Genomic DNA, 20,137 nt, shown 5'->3' with positions numbered 1-20,137 from the left:
AGAACTTGATGCTATTCATATTAAGTGTCATTTATGAGGAAGTTGATGTGTGATTTATATTCATTGGTGAGTCCATTCTTTTTTTTTCAAAATTTAGTTTCATTGGATTTATTTAGTAGGTGCTGTATCTTGGGATTCAGGATAGCTCTTACGCTAAGTATTTATAGACTAGCCTTAAGTAAGTACAGATTGAATATTTTATTTATTAAGTAATTGTCAATATATATGTAATTGAGATACATTAAATTTTACCCTTTTTGCCCAAATTAGTAGAGGCCCTGCCATTTTAATGTCTAGTGCTTCCATACATGAGTCTGAAATGTTTACCTTCCGGTATAATTAATGTTGCCTAGCTTTAACATGTGTCACTGCAGAGCTGACATGTGTCTTCAGCTGCTCCTTATGTAATGTAATCAGGGAGACTTTTGCCTTTAAAAAGTGGCTGTTTGGGTAGATATGTACCCTACAGTAAAAGCAGTGATGCTGACCACCCCTAGTAGAGAAGAGCACTTCAACTTTCATTTTAACTGACTGTTTCACCAAGTTGCTATTGACACCACCAGATTGGTAGGTATGACTGTGTCAAGTTATTACATATTAATGTCTGTGGTTTCATTAATAGTTTTAGCCGATAGAAATATTATTGCCTCGTACACTCTTTCCAGACTGGCTTACCATTAGCCTGCCAGTGAGGCCTGTAACCTAGTAAACTGAGCATTTGGAGATGACCGTAATCCCAGCTGAGTGTCGTCTTAACATCAGGTGGTAGCTGTGGCTTTTTACTCTAGAATGACCAGCTTGCTGTGGAAGAGCAGCTGTTTCAGACGCTTTACGATGGGGTCAGGGATGTGTTCTGTGTGCATTAGTTCCTTGCTACTTGAGATCATATTTTCTTTGTAGGGTTTTTTTTTAGATGATTTCCACATTTTATTTTCTTTGTGAAATGTAATAACTATACATGCTATAACATTTTAAAAGCACAAAGCTATGCATTAAGAAGTTCCATTCTCCTTGGAGACAATGGATATTGATAGAATTTAATTTTGGTTGAAAGGTTTGTTCTACGTTTCATGAACTTTTTTTTTTTTTTTTTAAGATTCATTTATTACGTACACAGAAGAGGGTGCCAGATCTCATTACAGATGGTTGTGAGCCACCATGTGGGTGCTGGGAATTGAACTCAGGACCTCTGAAGGAGCAGTCAGTGCTCTTAACCTCTGAGCCATCTCTCCAGCCCTCATGAACTTTTTAAGATTAAGTCATACAAGGTTTTAGCCTGTCTTTGTTTTTGTTGTTGTTTTCTCCCTGAAATGATAAGTAAGCATTAAGAATCTAACTTGGGGCAGAGAGGCCAGCTCTGCAAGCCTGAGGACCCGCAGGGCTTGCCAGACTTGTGGGTGTGCCTGTAACCCCAGCCCTGAAGACCCCGGGGCTCTCTGGCCAGTCAGTCTAGCCTGCTTGGTGAGTTCTAGGCCAAGTGAGAGGCTCTTCCACAAAACAAGGTGGATGATGCCTGAGGTATAGGCTCTGGAGATTGACCTCTAGCCTCTACACCTTCATACACACACACACACACACACACACACACACACACACACACACACACACACACACAACCAAAAAAAACCCCATAATATAAACACAATATTTGGGGGAGTGGTTTTGCATACCAATTCTGTGTAATCACTTAAAGTAAACTTTTTTATAATTATTTTTTTAAGCCAATATTCTTACTTCCCTGGAGATTTGTGGATACATACATGCTAAGTGCCTGTAAATCCCAGCCAAAGTTTTGTGGGATAGAAGGTCATTAATCTGATGAGAACTTTGATTACATGACTTCAGTGTACACTTTGTTGATGAGGTTGAGCAGCGCTCCTTTCTTGTTCTTTTTTTCTTTTTCTTTTTAATACATACACCAAAAAAAAAAAAAAAAAAAGTATTTGCCCCACCCCGCCCCGCTTGTCTCCTCAGGTCTTTGTAGTGTCATCACCATACAGTACCCCGTGGCACTGGCTCCAATTACTACTGCCTTTAAAGGAACTGATTGTATTGACTGCTTTAAAAAAACAGCCAGGCAGTGGTGGCACACACCCTTAATCCCAGTACTCGGGAGGCAGAGGTGAGTTCGAGACTGGCCTGGTCTACATGCAAGTTCCAGGACAGCCAGCACTTCATAGTGAGACCCTGTCTCAAACAAACAGTTTTGTTTTAATGTTTTAATGTACTGGGATCGTGTGTGTGTGTGTGTGTGTGTGTGTGTGTGTGTGTGTGTGTGTGTGTGTGCGCGTGTGTGTGTGCGTGCGCGCGCGCGCGCGCGCGCTTACACACCGCAGCATGCCTGTAGAGGACAGAGAACACCTTACAGGAATCTCTCTCTTCCTGCTGTGTTAGTCTGGGGATTGAACCCTGGCCATCAGGATTGGCAGCAAGCACCTCCACCTACTGGGCCATCGCACCAGCTCCTTCTCCAGTTTTGGGGTGCCAGGTGCCACTCTGACTGAATCTGGGTAGCCAGCCGTGCTTCAGGTGCTGGCTGGCACAGAACTTAGGAGCTGATCCGAGGTTGGGTCCGTTTTGCCATCCAGATTTTGAAGTATTCATTTGTATCAGCTCTATCAGTAACTGTTCATTTACTCCTCAGCTCCTGACTTTTATTTGCAACAAGTGCATTTGTTGACAAAGTGTTGTTATTATTTATTTACTAAGTGATAGTTCCTGTTTTAGAGGCCAGGATACTGTGGTAACTGATACAGATAAGGTTCCAGCTTCTGTGGAATTTCTATTTTAATACAGAGCAAATAGGATAATACTAGCCAAATGCTACATGGAAGCTGAGCTACCTGTGCCTCCTGAGTACTGGGATTGAAGGTGTGTGCCACCATGCCCAGCTGTTTTGTTGTTACTGTTTTTATTTGTATTTATTTTTATAAGCAGTCAATGGCATTTGTTGCTTTAAAGGCAGTAGCAAATGGAGCCAGTGCTGTGGGGCACTGCAGGAGAACATAGTTCTCAGATAGCTTTGGGAGTCAGGGGTGTCTGAGATTGTTCCATGCAGACCTAAGAGATAAGGAACAGGAATGGCAGTGCCTCAGGCAGCAGGCAGGGGCAGCAGTGTGAAGGCCGCCTTGGGCACGGTGAGAGGAGGAAGGACCACCTGGCTGCATCATAGTGGGGAGGGGGTGCCAGGACAAGAACAGCCAGAGCAGATCCTGGAGGCCGTGGACCCGAGAACGTGGGCTCATCTCCAGTGCAGGGGGAGCCGTTGGAGGATTGTGAGGGGACGTGAAATAGTCACTCTTCTAACATAAAGACCTGGGGCCTGGAGATGCACCTGGACACCAGTAGATTGCCTTTACCCGCTCTCTCTTCCACTGGGTAACTCGTGATTTTTTTTTTTTTTTTTTTTAAAGAAACAGCCTTCTGTAGAACTGGAGATAGAACTCAATGATAGAGTGCTTTCTTAGCAGGCCAGAGTCTCTGGGTTCTGTCCTCAGCCTCCCACACCTCCAAAAGAAATCAACGTGTGCGTCACAAACCGTTTTCTCTTGTAGCCATTTGTCATGGTAGTTCTTAGCCATGTTGTACCGTATTTTCCTTTCCTCCAGCTAGAGATTTCCAGAGCGGATTTTGTAGATTCAACCTTTTTTGCACAATGCTTTGCAAATAATATGTAATAAATAATAAATGCATGTTTACTGAATTAAATTTTAGATCATATTTCATTATCATGTACTAAAATGTATGCTTTTTTTTTCCAGAGACGTGGAGCTATTTCCTATGACAGTTCTGATCAGACTGCGTTATATATTCGTATGCTAGGTAAGCACAATTTATATCAGTACCAGTTAATTTTGTAGTCACATTATTTGGGATGAGGTATCTTTCCGTAAGTAGCCTTTTCATTACTTGTAACAGAAATTGAAGTCTAAGCCAGGCATTGGTGGCACACGCCTTTAATCCCAGCACTCGGGAGGCATAGGCAGGCGGATCTCTGTGGGTTCGAGGCCAGTCTGGGCTACAGAGTGAGATCCAGGACAGGCTCCAAAGCTACACAGAGAAACCCTGTCTTGAAAAACCAAAAAGAAAGAAAGAGAGAGAGAGAGAGAGAGAGAGAGAGAGAGAGAGAGAGAGAGAGAGAAAGAAAGAAAAAAAGAAAGAAAGAAATTGAAGTCTAGCATCTGAAAACTAGTACTGAATGTGATGAATAAATAGAGGCATTTTAGAGTTAAAAGACAATTTAGAAGTCTGGTCTAGTAGGACAATATTCTTAGCGTACAGCTTTTAACTGTTTTAGAGCATTCTTCGTGGGAAATAGGTTTCTAGAGCTGCTAAATAAAGCAGTGCATGCCAGCATGGATGAAGACGAATCTGGAAATTCCTATTAGGTGGTCTTCATTTTGTTCTGGGGGGGGGGGGGCTTCCTGAGAGGACTTGGTGCTTAAGATTCTTGTCCATTACCTCGTTTCACAAGTCGGTGTAGCCAGCTGCACATAGTTGGACATTTTCCTTCCTGCCGTTGCCGGCGCCCTCTTCAGCCAGACACCTCCCTTGCACTTTACTTCACTCCATTGAACACACACAGTTAGACCCCAGAAGACACATTTGCCCATCTTTGAGAAGTTGCTCCTGGCTTTTCTCCTCGTGTGCAGAGCTCCGCCCCCGTTTTGAGATGCCGGCCGATCCCTTGCAGTTCACCTGCGTCCGTTCTTCCCTTCGAGTCCTTCACTCTGTACGCTCAAGCCTAAATGCATCCCAGAGTTCTGTTTTCGCTCTTACTGCTTCCTCTTTAGTTGACTTTGTATCTTTTGTGTTTTACCCACTTCCACTCTGTTCTGCCTCTTTCCCTGTCTCTTAAAAAAGATGCTTGTGGCTCTTTTTCCCTGGAAACAATCCTTAGACATACTTACTCTGTTCCTGTGGATGTATGATGGCTGCTTCAAACTTCTAACAGGACTGGGAATGCTTGTTTTCCACGTTTGTGGTCTCATCATCGCAATAGATAGAGCTCCCTTCTCCCACACGGCAGTCATTCTTGACTCCTGCTTCCCATATACTCTATGTCTAGTTCATTGACTAGTCCTGCTTCAAGTAACCAGCCTGGCCGCATCCTGATGATGTTTCTGCCCAATCTAAACCTTGGTATTGCCTTCTCGAACTTGGTCCTAATTGGTCTTCCGGAACTGTGGTCTACACAACCAAGGTGAACCTTTTCCATCAGTAAAGTCCTCTGAAGTCATGTTAACTGTGTGTTCAGAGGACTCTGAGGACTTCCCGCCTTAGAGCAACGCCAAAGCTGGTGTGCTAGGTACCAGTGTCCAGTGGGATCCAGCCTGATGCCTCTTTGAGCTCACTCTTCCCAAGTTCCCTCCCCAAGTGTGCTCCTGCCATGCTGGCCTTTTCACTTGGCTGCGAACACGCCAGGTGTGCTCCTGGCCTAGGTGTTCATGCTTGCTCTTGCTTGTGCTTGGAAGCCTCTTTCCTCTGATAGCCTTCTGGCTCATTCGACAGGGGTCCCTGTTTAGACACCTCTTCAGTGACACTGTCCCATCCCATCCCTCCATTCCCCATTCCTCTTAACTTACTTTATAGCCTCTCCCCCTCCCCCCGTAGAAAGGAGTTATGTGTTTGTTTTATTTGTCTGTCCCCTGAGAAGGTAAACTGTGCACTGGTATGTGCTGGGTCTGACATGTACTCGGCAAACTTTTGTCGTAATGAGGAGTCACTACATAAAAGAGGCCTTGGTAGATAAAGATGGAGTCACAGTTGATGAAGGGAGATCCTCAAGAAGTCAGAGTTTCAGGAGCACAGGAGGTTACGAGGCTCTCCTCTGTTAGGAACTTGCTCTCTGTGGCAGCATTAACAGGAAGGTGCTGCGTTTTGAACCGTGGGTTTAAGTACTGCTTGTCATTTGCACTAACTCGAGGTTTGGAAATGGGATTTGATCCACCAAAGCCCAATTTCTGCATCCACAGAATGGGAACTAAGGTTCTTCAGGTTTGATTGCAGAATTTAACAATGCCTGTGATACAACGAGTGCCTGGTAATTGGTTGTGAAATTACCTGAAAATCATGTGCATTTATGTAAGAACAGCATTAAACAGGTAAAAACAAAAGTTTAAGAACTTGCTAAAAACCTCGGGTGAGGAGAGAGATTTCTAGTGCACAGAGGCCAGTGGGAGTTTGTGCATCGTGGACTTGCAGGCTGCTTGGGGGTAACCGAGTTTCCTGGGTGCATACTCTTTGTGGGCAGTCCAGTGTGCCGGCCTCAGCAGAGCAGGTGTGGTGGTGGATGCCTGCTTCTTGCTATGGCTTTTGAAGTTTTGTTCTAGGATTTTCTTCTGTGAAACAGATTTTGTTTCCCACCGGCCTTTTATGGTGATTGGTTCAACCCCATCAGAGTTATAAAATGACCTTTAAAATATAGATAATTATTAAGGAATGAATTTTTTAGAAGTTTTCTAACCCAGCCTTACAACCCAATGCTGAAATCTTATTACCTCCTCCAAATAAGTCAGTTCTTCACCATTCATTATTTTGTTTGAATTATTTTTTAGTACGCAGTCATGGGTGTCATTGTGACGTCTTCACAAGTATGTATGACGCTGTACTGACCTGTTGTTACCTTCCTCACTGGCCTCCCGTGATGGACGGGGCCATACTGAGGAGTAGGATCCCACGTGGGCCTGTTTGTAGGAGGGAAACAGCTTTCTAAACTTACATTTGTTCCTGACTGTCCAGGAGATGTCCGCGTAAGAAGCCGTGCCGGGTTTGAAGCAGAAAGAAGAGGTTCACACCCATATATCGACTTCCGTGTTTTTCACTGTACGTATTTCTCTCATGTTTTCAAAACTCAAGTTTTGGTCTTCATAGCATTTAATTTTCTCAGGGAGAAAGAATACAAGGAAGAAAAAAATGCTATGTTATATTCTGACTTTTTAAAAACATAAGCTCAAAAATTATACTGTATTTCTAGATAACATTAAAAAATAGAGATAATGAGCCTGGCAGTGGTGATGCACACCTTTAATCCCAGCACTTGGGAGGCAGAGGCAGGAGGATCTCTGTGAGTTTGAGGCCAGCCTGGGCTACAGAGTTTCAGGAAAGGCACAAAGCTACACAGAGAAACCCTGTCTCAAAAAAACAAAACAAAAAAACAGAGAGAGAGAGAGAGAGAGAGAGAGAGAGAGAGAGAGAGAGAGAGAGAGAGAGAGAGAGAGAGAGAGAGAGAACTAGAAGAGAATAATAATTAGGACTTTGTTTTGACTCAGGTTTCAAGTAGCTCAGGCTGGCCTCATGCTCACTGTGTAGCCCAAGATGACCTTGAACATCTGTTTTTCTGCCTCTCCCTCCCGGGTCTTTCGTTATAGCGTGAGTTACTGTGCCTGGTCTCTGAGGTGCTGGAGATCAAACCTAAGGCTCCACGCGTGCCCAGCAAGCACCCTACCCACTGAGCCGCACTTCTGGCTAAATGAGATTGTAGGTGTTTCTGTTACTGTTTTTCTTCATCACTTGAGATAACATTAGCATTTTTATGCAAATAACATTTTGTAATAGTATTTTAGAAGTTGAATGAAGTGTCATCTTTTTGGTTTATTTAAAAATGCTGATAGAATAGCATATTTTAAAAACTTTTTGTGTGTGTCTTGATCTTAGTGGAAAGAAAGGGGAACAAGGGATAAAACTCTTAAATACTCAGTGTGTTAAATCTAGTTTTGGACTCATTCAGCTTTTGGTGATGCTTAGTAATATACATTAACACTCTAAAAAATGAAGCCAAACTTGACAGAATATAAAAACAACCTAAATAATTCAGAATATAATGAGGTGGGGAGGTGAGCCTGGCATTGTGAGTCACCCACCCTTCCCTGAAGGGTCACGTGCTGATTCTGAGAGGGGGGTAAGGTGCCCAGTGTTTCCTTCCACTGGACACTTACTGTTAGAGAAGCAGGAGCAGGGCTTTACAGCCTGCCTGCCGCCTTTGCATGGGCTGAGGGAGCGGCTCATGTTTTACCTCGGTGCTCGAGTGAAACCCCGAAGCACTCCGTAGGTTAGAAATGAATCCTGACTTTGAACTATCTCACGCACTGGTTATGTCAAGGTGGTTGCAGTCTGTACCAAGCGTCCCAAGAACAGATGCTGGTGCAGCGTGTTAGCGGCTTCTCAGTCCTTGCACACCCAGTGAGAGTGCGCAGGGACACCGGGCTGCCTTAAAGGATCACTTCTTCCTGCAGTAACACGTGACTCAAAACTGCTGTCAGGGAACAGCCACCTTTTCAAATGCAGATCAAGAGGTATTTTAAGCCTAAAGCAGTGTGGGAGCCCGTTTTCAGGTTCCTGGTGCCTTTACCCAGCAGGTCCACATAGAGGATGATTAGGACCACGGGCCTGAGTGCAGGTGTCTGAGATGGTCTGCACTTGGCTGTGCTGGGGGAGGAGGTCTTTTGCTCCACCCCTTGGCGTCTCTATAAAAACCCTGGGGCAAAGACAGTCGGGCAGTTGGAATAGGTTCCAGGTCCTCTTGACGCTATCCTTTATTTTCTATCTGTTCTAAATCCTTCTATCTAATATTTCCTGCTGCTCACATTCAAGAAAACTCTGGGGAGCTGTGGGGTTGGTGGGTAAACATGCTGCAAAGCAGAGAAACATTGAAGGAAAAGCATGCTTAGGTGGTTCATGATACAACCATGAAAACCAAAGTCAAAGAGAAAATAGCACGAATCGTAGAAGAGGCAAGCCTGTACCTGCACAGGGGCAGGTAGTTACCGGTTTGCAGGGAGGAAGCCTCCACTTCCTTGTCCCCGTCCTCTCCAACCGGAGCAGCAGCTGTGTGGGGCATCCTGAGGCTGGGGGGGCTGTTTACATGAGAGGCTGACGTCAGGAGCTGTGAGTGGGGGGCCTGCTGAGCAAAGGAACCAAGAAGCTGGAAGAGAAAGGAAAGACCTTAGCTGTGAAATGCTACAAAAATAAAGCCAAAGTAGAGGAAACAGAATACACTTAGATTTATTCTTAAGGCTAGCATAGTCTCCATACTGCCTACGTGGATATGAAAGAATAGTTACAGCCGAATCACGCCTGTGTAAGAAGGAGCATTCCAAAGAGCATGTCAGGTTACATCTGTAATGGTTCGGAAGACTGATAGATTCTTGCTTGGAACGTAAGATTGCTTTAAGCATTGAAGAAAGTCAGTGTGATTGATTACAGTAATAAGAGTAGAGGAGAGAAGGTACGGGTGGTCAATATAAAGAATAAATTCTAGAGATCTGCAAGGGAAAGTGTCTATAGGACCGGGCTTCTCTGCTCCCTCCTCGAACTGGGCAGTGTGGCTAGTTCACAGAAAACAGCTTACTGTTGAGTTATTGCTGGTGCCTTTACTGAGGACATTCTTGTTTGTTGGTGGTGTTAAAAGATTTTATTACTGATTGACATTCCAGTAAGAATGTTGCATTTGCTTTTAAAAAGACTTTTTCCTTTATAAAATTACTTTGCTTGGTTTCATTTTTATGATCTGAAGTTTGAACAGCTTTAAAACTATCAGTCTTCTAAACTTTTGAGGAGTCTGCTATAAAATCTTCTGGTCCTATGACTGTTGGAGACATCTGTCTCTGATGTATTGGTTTAGGGGGTCTTCTCTCTCATACACCCCCAGAGTTTCACTAAATTCAGTAAAAGAAGATTTGGGGACTAAGATTGCTATAAAGGATGTTGAAAGTTTCAAATAGGAGGCAAAATGGTAAATTTTGGTGGGGAAGGGATGGAATGGAATAGTAGGGAATTCTTATGTCATTATGAAGCCAGGAAGAAATAAGACCTAATCTAAAAATAAGAGAAGACTGACTAAATGTGCTGGTGGTAGAGATAAGTTTATAGATTGTTACATATTCCTTTTTCGAGTTAAAGATTGCCAGATTGGATGATAAGTGAAATGTGTAACCCTTAGGTCTGCATGTATGCACTAAACTTGAACTGCCATGACCTTCAGGGGTAGCTAGCCATGACTTGTCAGGGCTCTTTCTTGTAGAGTGTTTCTTCTCTTCATACAAGGTGCAATTATCTGGTTTATTTCTGTGGAGGCAAAGTTGTTCTTTCTCTCTGCTCCTTATGAATTGCCCTTCTGCCTAGACACCTGCAGCCATAAGCTCATTCACTTCCTGGGATCTTGACTTGGTAAAGGCACCTGCACGTAGTTGACTTTGCAGGGTAGGTTTGAATGTTCAAGTAACCCAACCTTTTAAAAGACTATAATACACCTTTTCTCTTACCTGTATAATTTAAAATAATACCACTTTTACAATGACATAAAAACATGCATGCTGAAATAAAATGTTATTTAAATTCTGGATGTAGGTGTATTATAGTCATTGCAGCTAGAATTTTCTGTCTGCAACTCCACCCACCTTTCTATGCACCTCTTCACTTCTGTCCTGGCTCTGTTCATTTCCCTGCTGCAACGTTGTCTTGGCTGTTTTTGCCCCTTTCTACTTAATGATTTAGCCCATTACTAAGTCCTGTGTGCGTTTGTGTTCTTAAGTTGCAGTCCTGTTTGTCCCCTCCGGCCTCCTTGAGCCTTCAGTGATTCAGTTCATAGTTCTTGTGGTGGTTTTCCTGTCCCCCACGTTCCAGCTGAGCGCCCAGGATCAGGTCTTCTCAGCAGGGAAAAGGAAAGACACAGGGAGGCATCACTGGCAAACTAAGACACACAGGTGCTAGCGGATCGTGCGAGCTGGACTGCTCTGCGCTTTCGTATTCTCTGTGCTCTGCCTCCATCTGCTGATTGTGTTTCAGGTGCTGCAATTACTTTTAACTTGTAGATTATATGTTTTCCTCTGTGTTGAGTACGTTTCTTTACTAGATTTTCCTAGAAATGAGACATCCAGACATTGCAGCATTGAGCTTTTCTTCTGTATGTGGCTCATTATAAACCCTGCTTGGGTTCACATTCTGAAGGTTAATTCTCCTGTCAGTCAGTTTAAGCCAGATAGCTACCAGTTGGGGGACTGATTACAGGCTCCAAGGTTTTAAAGAAGGACCTCAATGTTAATCTTACGTAGACAGTGCTTTTCTTTGCTGGGAGTTTTTGTGTCTTGGCTTACCTCTTATTCTTATCATAATCCTTATTCTCTGAAGACTTGTAAGTATACTTTCACAGTAGGATTTGCCATTGGCCTTCCTGCCAAGCATTTTTTTTTTTTACTTTAAAGAGACCTTTTAGCTGGGTATGATGGCTTCTGTCTATGATCCCAGCATTCAGGAAATGAAGACAAGATGCCAGTGTGAGGCCAGCCTGGGCTACATAGCAAGGCCCTGCCTAATAAATAAATACATAAATAGATAGATAGATAGATAGATAGATAGATAGATAGATAGATACATAGATACATAGATACATAGATACATAGATACATAGATACATAGATACATAGATACATAGATACATAGATACATAGATAGATAGATAGATAAATCTTCCGAAGGTGTAGGCTGGGAGGTTTAAAAAAAAAAAAAAAGGAGGAGGAGAAGAAGGAAGAGGAGGAGAAAAATCAATTAATGGCATATACCTATGATCCTAGCAATTGAGAGGTAGAGGCAGAAAGTTCAGGGGTTCAAGACCAGCTTCCGGTACATGCCAAAAGAGGATACACTGGGCTATATGAGACCTTGTCTTACCTCCCCTTTATCTCCAATTAAGGAAAGAAAATCAGTTGAGCACAGGAGCTTATTAACTACAATAAATAATCAACCTTACTAAACAGAGTCCTTTCTGACTTAGGAAGTTCAACCAACAATGAACTAAGACACGGTGGAAATTACGGTTGTCTCAGACTCAGGACAGTGTGGTAATATGTGTGAAGAACTCCAACATCTTTCCTGTCAGATGTCACCACTAGAACTAGAAAGACACACAGAGGGATAATCAGATATAAGTGTGTAAGTCCATGCAAAGAAATTCACATTTGCCTGGTTTGTGAGACTAATGCCCTAAATGATGGTGTTGCTGAATCATTTAGAGATTTAAAAAATGTGATATTAGTCTTTTATATAAAGTCATAGGCTTATATTCAGATCATGTTTTTGTTAATTAAGTTACATTAAACCAGTCCTGCAGTTATTTATAAATAACTGGGAGAATTTAAATTTGGAGACATTTTGAATTTTTTTTATTCATGGCCACAGAGCAGAGTGATTTCCATGGTAAGGTCCTCTGCCACGACACGCTTCCCAAAGACCTGGAGTCTGCAGGTAGGACCAGCCTGGCCCCTTCCTGTGTGAAGCCGCTTTCCTGGTTGAAGTCTGTTTTTTCAGGTTGGTCTTTTTTAGATAGAATGTCAGAGACGCTTTCATTCTTGATGAGTCTCACCCTACATTTGAACTTCTAGGACTGTCTTCATGTCAAGATTTAAAAATTCCCCCAGGTACCTCTCACCCAAGAGGTTTTCTGAAGCAGTCCTTGTATTTTATGAGCTTTATCTTGTGTCTCGTCTGCTGTAGCTCAGAGATATCTATTATATGTATTTGCACAAGCTTAAGAGAAGGCGTCTTTCTTCCCTCAGTGAGTCATTTTTGATATTGGAAGAGAATGGAGGGAGGAGACCATGGGCTGGGTCAGTGCTGGGCTGACAGTGGCCTGGAGCTTGTGGGTCTTCAACATGTCCTCCTGCCTTGTCCTCAGGATGCCTGTCCTCAGTTATGACAGCTTCCCCTCTCTAGGTGTTTTCAGGCTCCTGCTTAAAAAACAAAACAAAACAAAACAAACCCAGAGAGAAAACCCAGAGGAAAGCTCACGTCTATTTCCTTATTTTGAGTTCAGTAGGCTGAAGCAAAAGTCCCAAGTAGCCTGCAGAAATTCTATTTTCCCGTGTTCTATTGGCCATAGATAGCTGCTCTCCTAAATTAACTGGACATAATAATATAATTGAATTCTATGTTGATATGTGTTTCTGTGTCAAAGACACGTCTCAGTACTGCACTCTCCCTGTAAGCCTGAGTTTAGATCCTTAGCACCCTCATAAAGAGCAGGGTGTGGGAGAGCGAGTCTTGGGTCCCAGGACTAAGGAAGCAGAGACAGGAAGGCCCTGGGGCATGCTGCTGGACATTTGAGTAAATGGTGGTCTCGAGGTTCAGCAGGAGACCCCCTCTCAAATGTAAAGGTGGAAGCTAGGGCTATCGTGTGTGGGCCTCACATGTATGAGGCCCTGTGTTCAACACCATCACTACCAGAAATAAAACAGGAAAAGTGGCGAGCCATTGAGAATGGCATTTGACCTCAACCTCTGGTACACACACACACACACACACACACACACACCACTGGTGGGGGGGGGGGTAAGGGGGGAGAGGCATGTGCTGTTTACTTGAAACTCAGCCATCTTTTCCTTCATTCGTTAAGAATTACAGGTGAGGATGTAGTTTGTTGGTAGAACCATTGCTAGCATGTACAAGGCCCTAGTTTTGTTTCCCAGTACCTTAAATAACACCATTACAATCCTGTTCTACTTAGATTCTGGCATGCTTGTTAAATCATAATGGAAGCTGTCAGCTTGACTGTTCTCTCCTTGGGATTGGCCAGAGCCCATTGACGTCACCAGACGGGTTGTGGTTTCTGCAACGTCTGGAAGATGTAACGCATGGAATGCTTCTTTACTGTTTTCATGTCTACACAAATGCGGTTATTTCCATTGTTTCCCCTGGCCTCCCAGTCCACTTCACCGATGTCAGTGTGTTTTACCCATTATCTCCGCCTATTCGGTTTCCTCCAGTGCCGCTCGCTCTCCACCAGTGCTTACAGGGCGGCAGGGCAGCCAGAGTGTCGGCATTGTTTCCTCAAGCTCTTAGCTTTAGGCTTCCCTTCATTTATTTGTTTATCCCTCCTCTCCAGCAGCTCCAGTTCATGCTAGATACTGAGATATTTTTATTGCACTGAATCGACTGGAGCTCTGTGTCTTCCACCAGTTAGAGTTATAGGGTCTTGTTTACAGTTCCCCGCAGATAATCTTTATTTGCTTCCCCCAAGTTCAGGCTACGTGCTGCTTGTCTTTTGAGTTAAGCCTTTTACATTGTCTTTATTATGGCTATCTATTGAAACATACAGAACCCTTTGCCATAGTTCCCGGGTAAACTGGCTTTGGGTTGTTTCCTGTCATCATAACAGGCTGTATTAGGCTCACATTGTTTGCTCCATGCTTACACGATCTGAACAACATCTGGGTCTGTGTGTGCCCTGAGCTTTCCAGTGCGGATCAGGCTGGCTAACTCGGCTTCCATGCCGAGCAGCTGTATGAGGGTGTATTCAGCAGCTGCTGTACTTTCGCATCCAGCACTGATGTTTGATTGGCACTTTCCTCGCCTGTCTGTCTGTCTGTCCTTGCTTCCCCCTTCACATTCCCACTGTCCGTCACTACCTTCCTATTCACAGACTAGTTTGTTTTGACAATTGGTTGGTCTGCTGCAGTCTCTCTGTCTTCTGTAATTTAGTTTCTTACTCAGACGTGAACATCCAGCCTGCACCTGTACATGTGCCATTATAGACCAGGGCTGTACTTCGTCTAAAGTGTCGGTTAAGTTAGTTGACTCCCACATATTTATCTTGAACTCACACCTGCCTCTTTCCACGACAGCATTTCTCAACTCCCAGAGCTGTCACTTGAAACAAGGCTGGCAAGAGTGGTGCAGTTGGTAAAGGTACTTGTCATCAGGTCTGAGTTCAATACCCAGGACCCACAAGGTGGAAGGAGAGAAAAGACTTGCTGCAAGCATAACACATGGTAGTGCATGTGCGCACCTGTGTGCGCATGCATGTGTGCACGTGCGCACTCGTACACACACACACACACACACACACAACACACACACACACACACACACACACACACACACACACACACACACACACGAGCTCCATCCTTTTTCCTGACAGTGACCTGAGTTTCTGCTCCTATTAAAGTAGTCCCTTACCAGCTGGTTCTTGTGGAGATGAGCACTGCCATGTTGATGCACTAGGAAATGTCACTCTGGTTTCCAGAATGTTCTCAGACACCTGCATTTAAGAAGCGTTGGTTTCCAACGCTTTGTCCCAACTTGGAAGAACTTCATCGCATAAACTAGGGGCTGATACGGATTGGACCTTCATCTTACTCCAGTCCTGTGGTGTTTGCCCTTCTGTACTCGGCAGGACAGGAGAAGTTGAAATTCACCCTGATGTGCTTTTGCAGCTGCTCTTTGAAGGAAGTGTGCACTAAACCTCTGTTTCCTTCCCCTTCTCTCCCAGATCATTAAGGGAATTAAGAATCCCATGTGTACAAGGCCTGAGCATATGTTCCAGCCTGAGAGATGAAGATACCTAATCCATAGCAAGAACAGTCTTGTCTCAGAGTTCTGTATCTCTTATTTAATTATTAAATCATCAGAATGAGCATTAATTCTGTAAACCTGGGTTATAAGAATTGCTTGAGAAAGCCGGGCGGTGGTGGCGCACGCCTTTAATCCCAGCACTCGGGAGGCAGAGGCAGGTGAATCTCTGTGAGTTCGAGGCCAGCCTGGGCTACCAAGTGAGTTCCAGGAAAGGCGCAAAGCTACAGAGAGAAACCCTGTCTCGAAAAAAAAAAAAAAAAAAAAAAAAAGAATTGCTTGAGGGGAAAATACTGGTGATACATTTCATTCTTACTGGAGTTGATCTAATTTGAGATTGTGAGTGGCTCACTTTTCGTTCATAGTAAAGCTTGAACTACATGTTCATTTTAAAGTCCTGAGACTATTTTGAAATCTTGTAAATGTACAGTTAGTTCTGAAGTTCTTACATATATGGTAGTTTTCAGTATTAAATATGTAGCCATGGAAAAGAAATCTGGTCTGTGTTTAAAGTATTATCTTTATAATTATCATTTGAATATAAATATAATTTATCCTTTGTAGATTTTGAGTGCTTGCTTCTTTCCAGAACTATGCAGAGACATTCTGCATGTTCTCTCATTTGGACTCTACCACAGTCCTCAGGCCTGTTTTCCTGATAAGAACAGAGGACATCCAGAGACTGTCAGTAACCTGCTTCCTGTCACAAAGCTCGTGACAGAGCAGGATTGAGACCCGATGAGTCTTTGTTCTAAACCCGTCTTTTCCCACTCTGGGGTCCCGTCTCCATTCAGCACAGGTAGCTGAAGACCGTTGCTCAGAGCAGCCTAGAACAGTGTTTCCTACCTGGTCATACCTGCTAAGTCTAAAAATCCTTCTTTAAAACCTTGTCCCACAGATGTAGGAGAAATGCAGTTACTCTTTTTTTTAATTGACTTTTAGATGTGGCTTTTATGTGACTTTTTTTTTTTTTTGAGGGAAACTAAGGGAAGGAAAAATTAGAATGTATATGGAATTTTTTATTCAGTCTTTGTTTAACATAGTATTACACTAGAGCTAAAACTTTAGAGCACTTGTTAGTTAAAAAGATGAACTGATCAGTAATTTCCCATAGTAATTTCCTGTGTCTGATTTGTGTACAGAACCAGTGGTTACAGGGCGCCCCCTTGTGGATTATTAGAGCAGTGGTCCGTTTCAAGAGCCAAGGGCCTTTGTGAAGGGCCTTTCTAATCTAACAGCTGTGCTCTATGGTTGTGGTTTGTAGAAGGGTGTAGTACAGAGGTATCTGCAGGAGAATCAAGCGCTCATGGAGGCCCATCTCCAGCCCTTTTCTCTTCCTATCCTGGGGCTTGTATTTCCTCTGTAATATGAGGAGGAAACCCCGGCATGTTTTAAAAATCACCTACTGTTCTCCATTTTATTTTTTGGTCCAGAAAAGTAGAGAAAGGACACCTAGACACAGTGCCTATGCTCATTAGCTTTGGTGGTGCTGGATGGTCTGCATGGGGCGGTGGTGCTTTTCAAGGCACTCTCTGATAGTAATGTGAACTTCCTATGCCAGTGGCTTTCTAAGCTATATCAGAGTGTAGCTAACCGCGATAACCAGAACAAACCTTGGAAGCAAGCAGTCCAAGCTTGATGACGGCTGAGCTTTAATAAGAGAAAGTTTAATCTGTTGTCTGTTGTGCTGTGAAATGATGACTCACCTCATGTTACAGAATGAGCTCATCTGAGTATTGATAATAGGCTTGGATTTTTGTGTAATTTGGCCAGAGGGTGAGTTTTTTAGTAATTATCCAAATGAAGGGTACTGGATTCTTTCCCATTCCCAAATGCGGCCTCTTTGATATGTTCCTAGAAGCTGTTATTCATTCAGCCTGAAGTCTCCTTCTACAGCGGCTTCAGGCTTCACTAGGTTGAAAGAAAAGCTGAGCGCAGTCTTCCCAACTTAACCCTTATGGGTTGCCCCAGGAGACGTCTCTGTTGGAGTTTTCAGTGTAAGGACTTCGCCTCTAGTTAAGGGGGGGCGGGGAGGCAGGGGGCAGAGGGTGGTCAAGCATTAAGAAAATACACATTCCCAACGGTGTCACAGTGATGAGTGTTTGATTACTGATTTACGGTTCCAAACCCCTTTATTAGATTGTGTTTTGGAAACTCTCCCAGGACAGTTCTAGAAACGTCTTTATGTCACTTACAGAAATCTTACTCTCTAGCGACAGAAGCTTTTTCACTTGCCCTGCTGCTGAGGGTTATTGTGAGGGGTCAGGCCGTGCAGAGGGATTTCCACAGAGCCTATCATTACAGGATTCTTTCTGAAAAACGTAGAAATTGGGAAAAGTTCAGTAGCCGCTACCTTCATGTACATGTATAATCTCTCTCCTACACACTATCAAAAATCTGTAGTCTGCCTGTTCTCCTGCAGCAGAGGGGAGCAAATACAAAGACCCACAGCCAGACATCATGCAGAGAGCGAGAGACCTGGAACACACGGCTCTAAATGGGATGTCTCCATCAAATCCCTCCCTTCAGAGCTAGGGAACCACAAGGAAGGGGAAGCAGAAAGTGTAAGAGGCAGAGAGGCTGGAGGACACCAGGACAACAAGGCCCTCCACATTGACATGAGCCAAGCTCACACGACCTCACAGAGACTGAAGGAGCAAGCGCGGGGCCTGCACAGGTCCTCACCAGGTGGTCTGCACCAGGTCCTCTGCATGTATGTATTAGGGCTTTCAGTGTAGTGTTGTTATGGATTCCAGAGTGAGCAAGTGAGTGGGTCTCTGGTTCCTGTGCCTTCTCTTGGGCTCTTTTCCTTCTGTTTGTTTGTCTTGTCCAACTCTAATGTGGTAGTTTTGTAGTATTATACTTTATTTTGTTATATTTAATATTATCCCTTAGAAGTGTGTTCTTTTCTAATGAGAGAAAAGGGGTGGATCTGGATGGGAGGGGAGGAAGAGTAAAGGGAAGGGAAACTGTAATCAGGGTATATTGTATGGAAAAGAAAATATAAGGAAAGAAGAAAATGTATGCTCTTCGTGTACCACTTTGATTCTTTCTTGTTGCATGTCTTTTTAAGTTTTTAGTGGTTGCCTTGAGAATTACATGCAGCATCTTTAAAAGTGTTTGCATGTGGGTGTATGCACAAGGGTTTGCGTGTGGGTGTTTGCACAAGTGTTTGCGTGTGGATGTATGCACAAGTGTTTGCGTGTGGGTGTATGCACAAGTGTTTTCGTGTGGGTGTATGCACAAGCACAGGTGCCCAGGGAGAAGCTATGGGTGGCTGTGACTAGTTTGTCTTAGTTTTTTGTAGGGTTTTTTTTTTTTTTTTTTTTTAACTTGGCAATAAAGTACCCTGGCAAGAGCAGCTTAAGGGAGAAGGGCACATTCCAGCGTGCAGTTCCAGTTCCAGCCAGTCACGGCAGGATGCACAGTGGGTTTCAGGAGACACCTGAGTCAGGAAGCAGAGAGCAGTGACAGCGGCAGGGGTCCAGATGCTTCCATCCGTTTCCAGTCCAGATCTACAGGGGAATGGTCCTGTCCACTGTCCGCTCGGGCTTCTGCATTGGCTAACTGAGAATAACCCGCCACAGGTGAACGTGAGGGCTTAGGCTCCCACGTGATTCTAGATTTCTTCCAACTAAAAATTAATGGTAATCATAGCAGAGTTGAAGGCAAAAAATAAAAATAAATAAATAAAAGTGAGAGGCTACATTCCACCTAGAAATCAACCAGGAAGGTCAGAGTGGCTGTGAGAGCCAAAGAAGAACATTGTGTCCTGACCAAGAAGGAAGACGTGACTATTGTCAGCACACACATCTAACTACAGGGCTGTGGAACTGTCAGCACACACTACTCTGGAACTGGAGAGAGAGAAAAAGACAGTTTCTCTGTGATAGAGACGTTCCCATCACGTTGCTAGTAACAGCTGGATGCTACCGATTGCTGATTTCCATAGTCTGACTGTGGTACTGAATAAATGCAAGAAAAGGGAGGGTGGGAGGATGGGAGGGAGGGAGGGAGGAAGGGAGGAGGGGGGAAGGAAGGAAAGAAGGAAGGAAGGAAGGAAGGAAGGAAGGAAGGAAGGAAGGAAGGAAGGAAGGAAGGAAGGAAGGAAGGAAGGAAGGAGGGAGTAGAGGAAATGAGTAGTATAACCACGGGAGCCGGCACACACACACACACACACAGGCCTGTAGTTGAGTCACTCAGTAACTTTGAAATGGTGAAGGACTGGAGCTGAGGTGCAGAGCTAAATCACCGCCATCTCTTGCTCGAAGGAACTGGGTTATTCTGACAGCAGAGGGAAGAAACAAGGTTACACTCGTTGAAAGGACACTGTTTCCAGTGAACAGCCACGGTCCCCAGAGTTTTTCTCTTTAGACAGCTTTTTATTTTTATCCTTTAGAACCCTTCCAAGATATAAACAGATTTATTCCCTGTTTTTTTTAATAGTTAACATTATCTTTAAGATATTTAAACTGTCTCATTAGGATTTGAGATGTGTTATTACTGTAGTTGTTAATACCTCCTGTGTGACTGGGATTCGGCATTTCAGTAGTGAAACTAAAATTTGTGTGTGTGTGCTTGCTTCGATTTCATATTTATGTAGTGTAGTGCAGCAACAGAGTGAGAAGTAGTTACCAGTAGTTAAATTAAATTTTAAAACTGCTTCTAAATCCAGATGCTTTCGTCGCTCTAAATGTGTCAAAACTTTTTTTCTTCTTCAGTTTAAAATAGAAATGAAGTACCTTTCCTAGAAAGAACTATTTGTGGCAATTAATGAATTTTAAAAATACGT

The 20,137-nt window shown here is 43.6% G+C and overlaps 1 protein-coding gene across 3 annotated transcripts in view; it reads left to right on the top strand.

Moving 5' to 3' along the window:
* The window catches only part of Pde7a (phosphodiesterase 7A), an 88,583-nt gene that overhangs the window by 47,912 nt on the left and 20,534 nt on the right, over positions 1 to 20,137 (top strand). For all 3 annotated transcript variants that reach the window (XM_076563664.1, XM_076563663.1, XM_076563665.1), the window contains exons 2-3: positions 3,762 to 3,822; positions 6,742 to 6,825. In XM_076563664.1, the coding sequence (XP_076419779.1) occupies positions 3,816 to 3,822; positions 6,742 to 6,825 (91 nt within the window). In that variant the 5' untranslated portion in view covers positions 3,762 to 3,815. The remainder of the gene's footprint in view (positions 1 to 3,761; positions 3,823 to 6,741; positions 6,826 to 20,137) is intronic.

The sequence above is a fragment of the Peromyscus maniculatus genome, chromosome 2, assembly GCF_049852395.1.
Source record: "Peromyscus maniculatus bairdii isolate BWxNUB_F1_BW_parent chromosome 2, HU_Pman_BW_mat_3.1, whole genome shotgun sequence".
NCBI classification, from domain to species: Eukaryota; Metazoa; Chordata; class Mammalia; order Rodentia; family Cricetidae; genus Peromyscus; species Peromyscus maniculatus.
The sequence above is the reverse complement of the archived record's forward strand: the minus strand, read 5'-3'. Positions and strand labels throughout refer to the sequence as shown.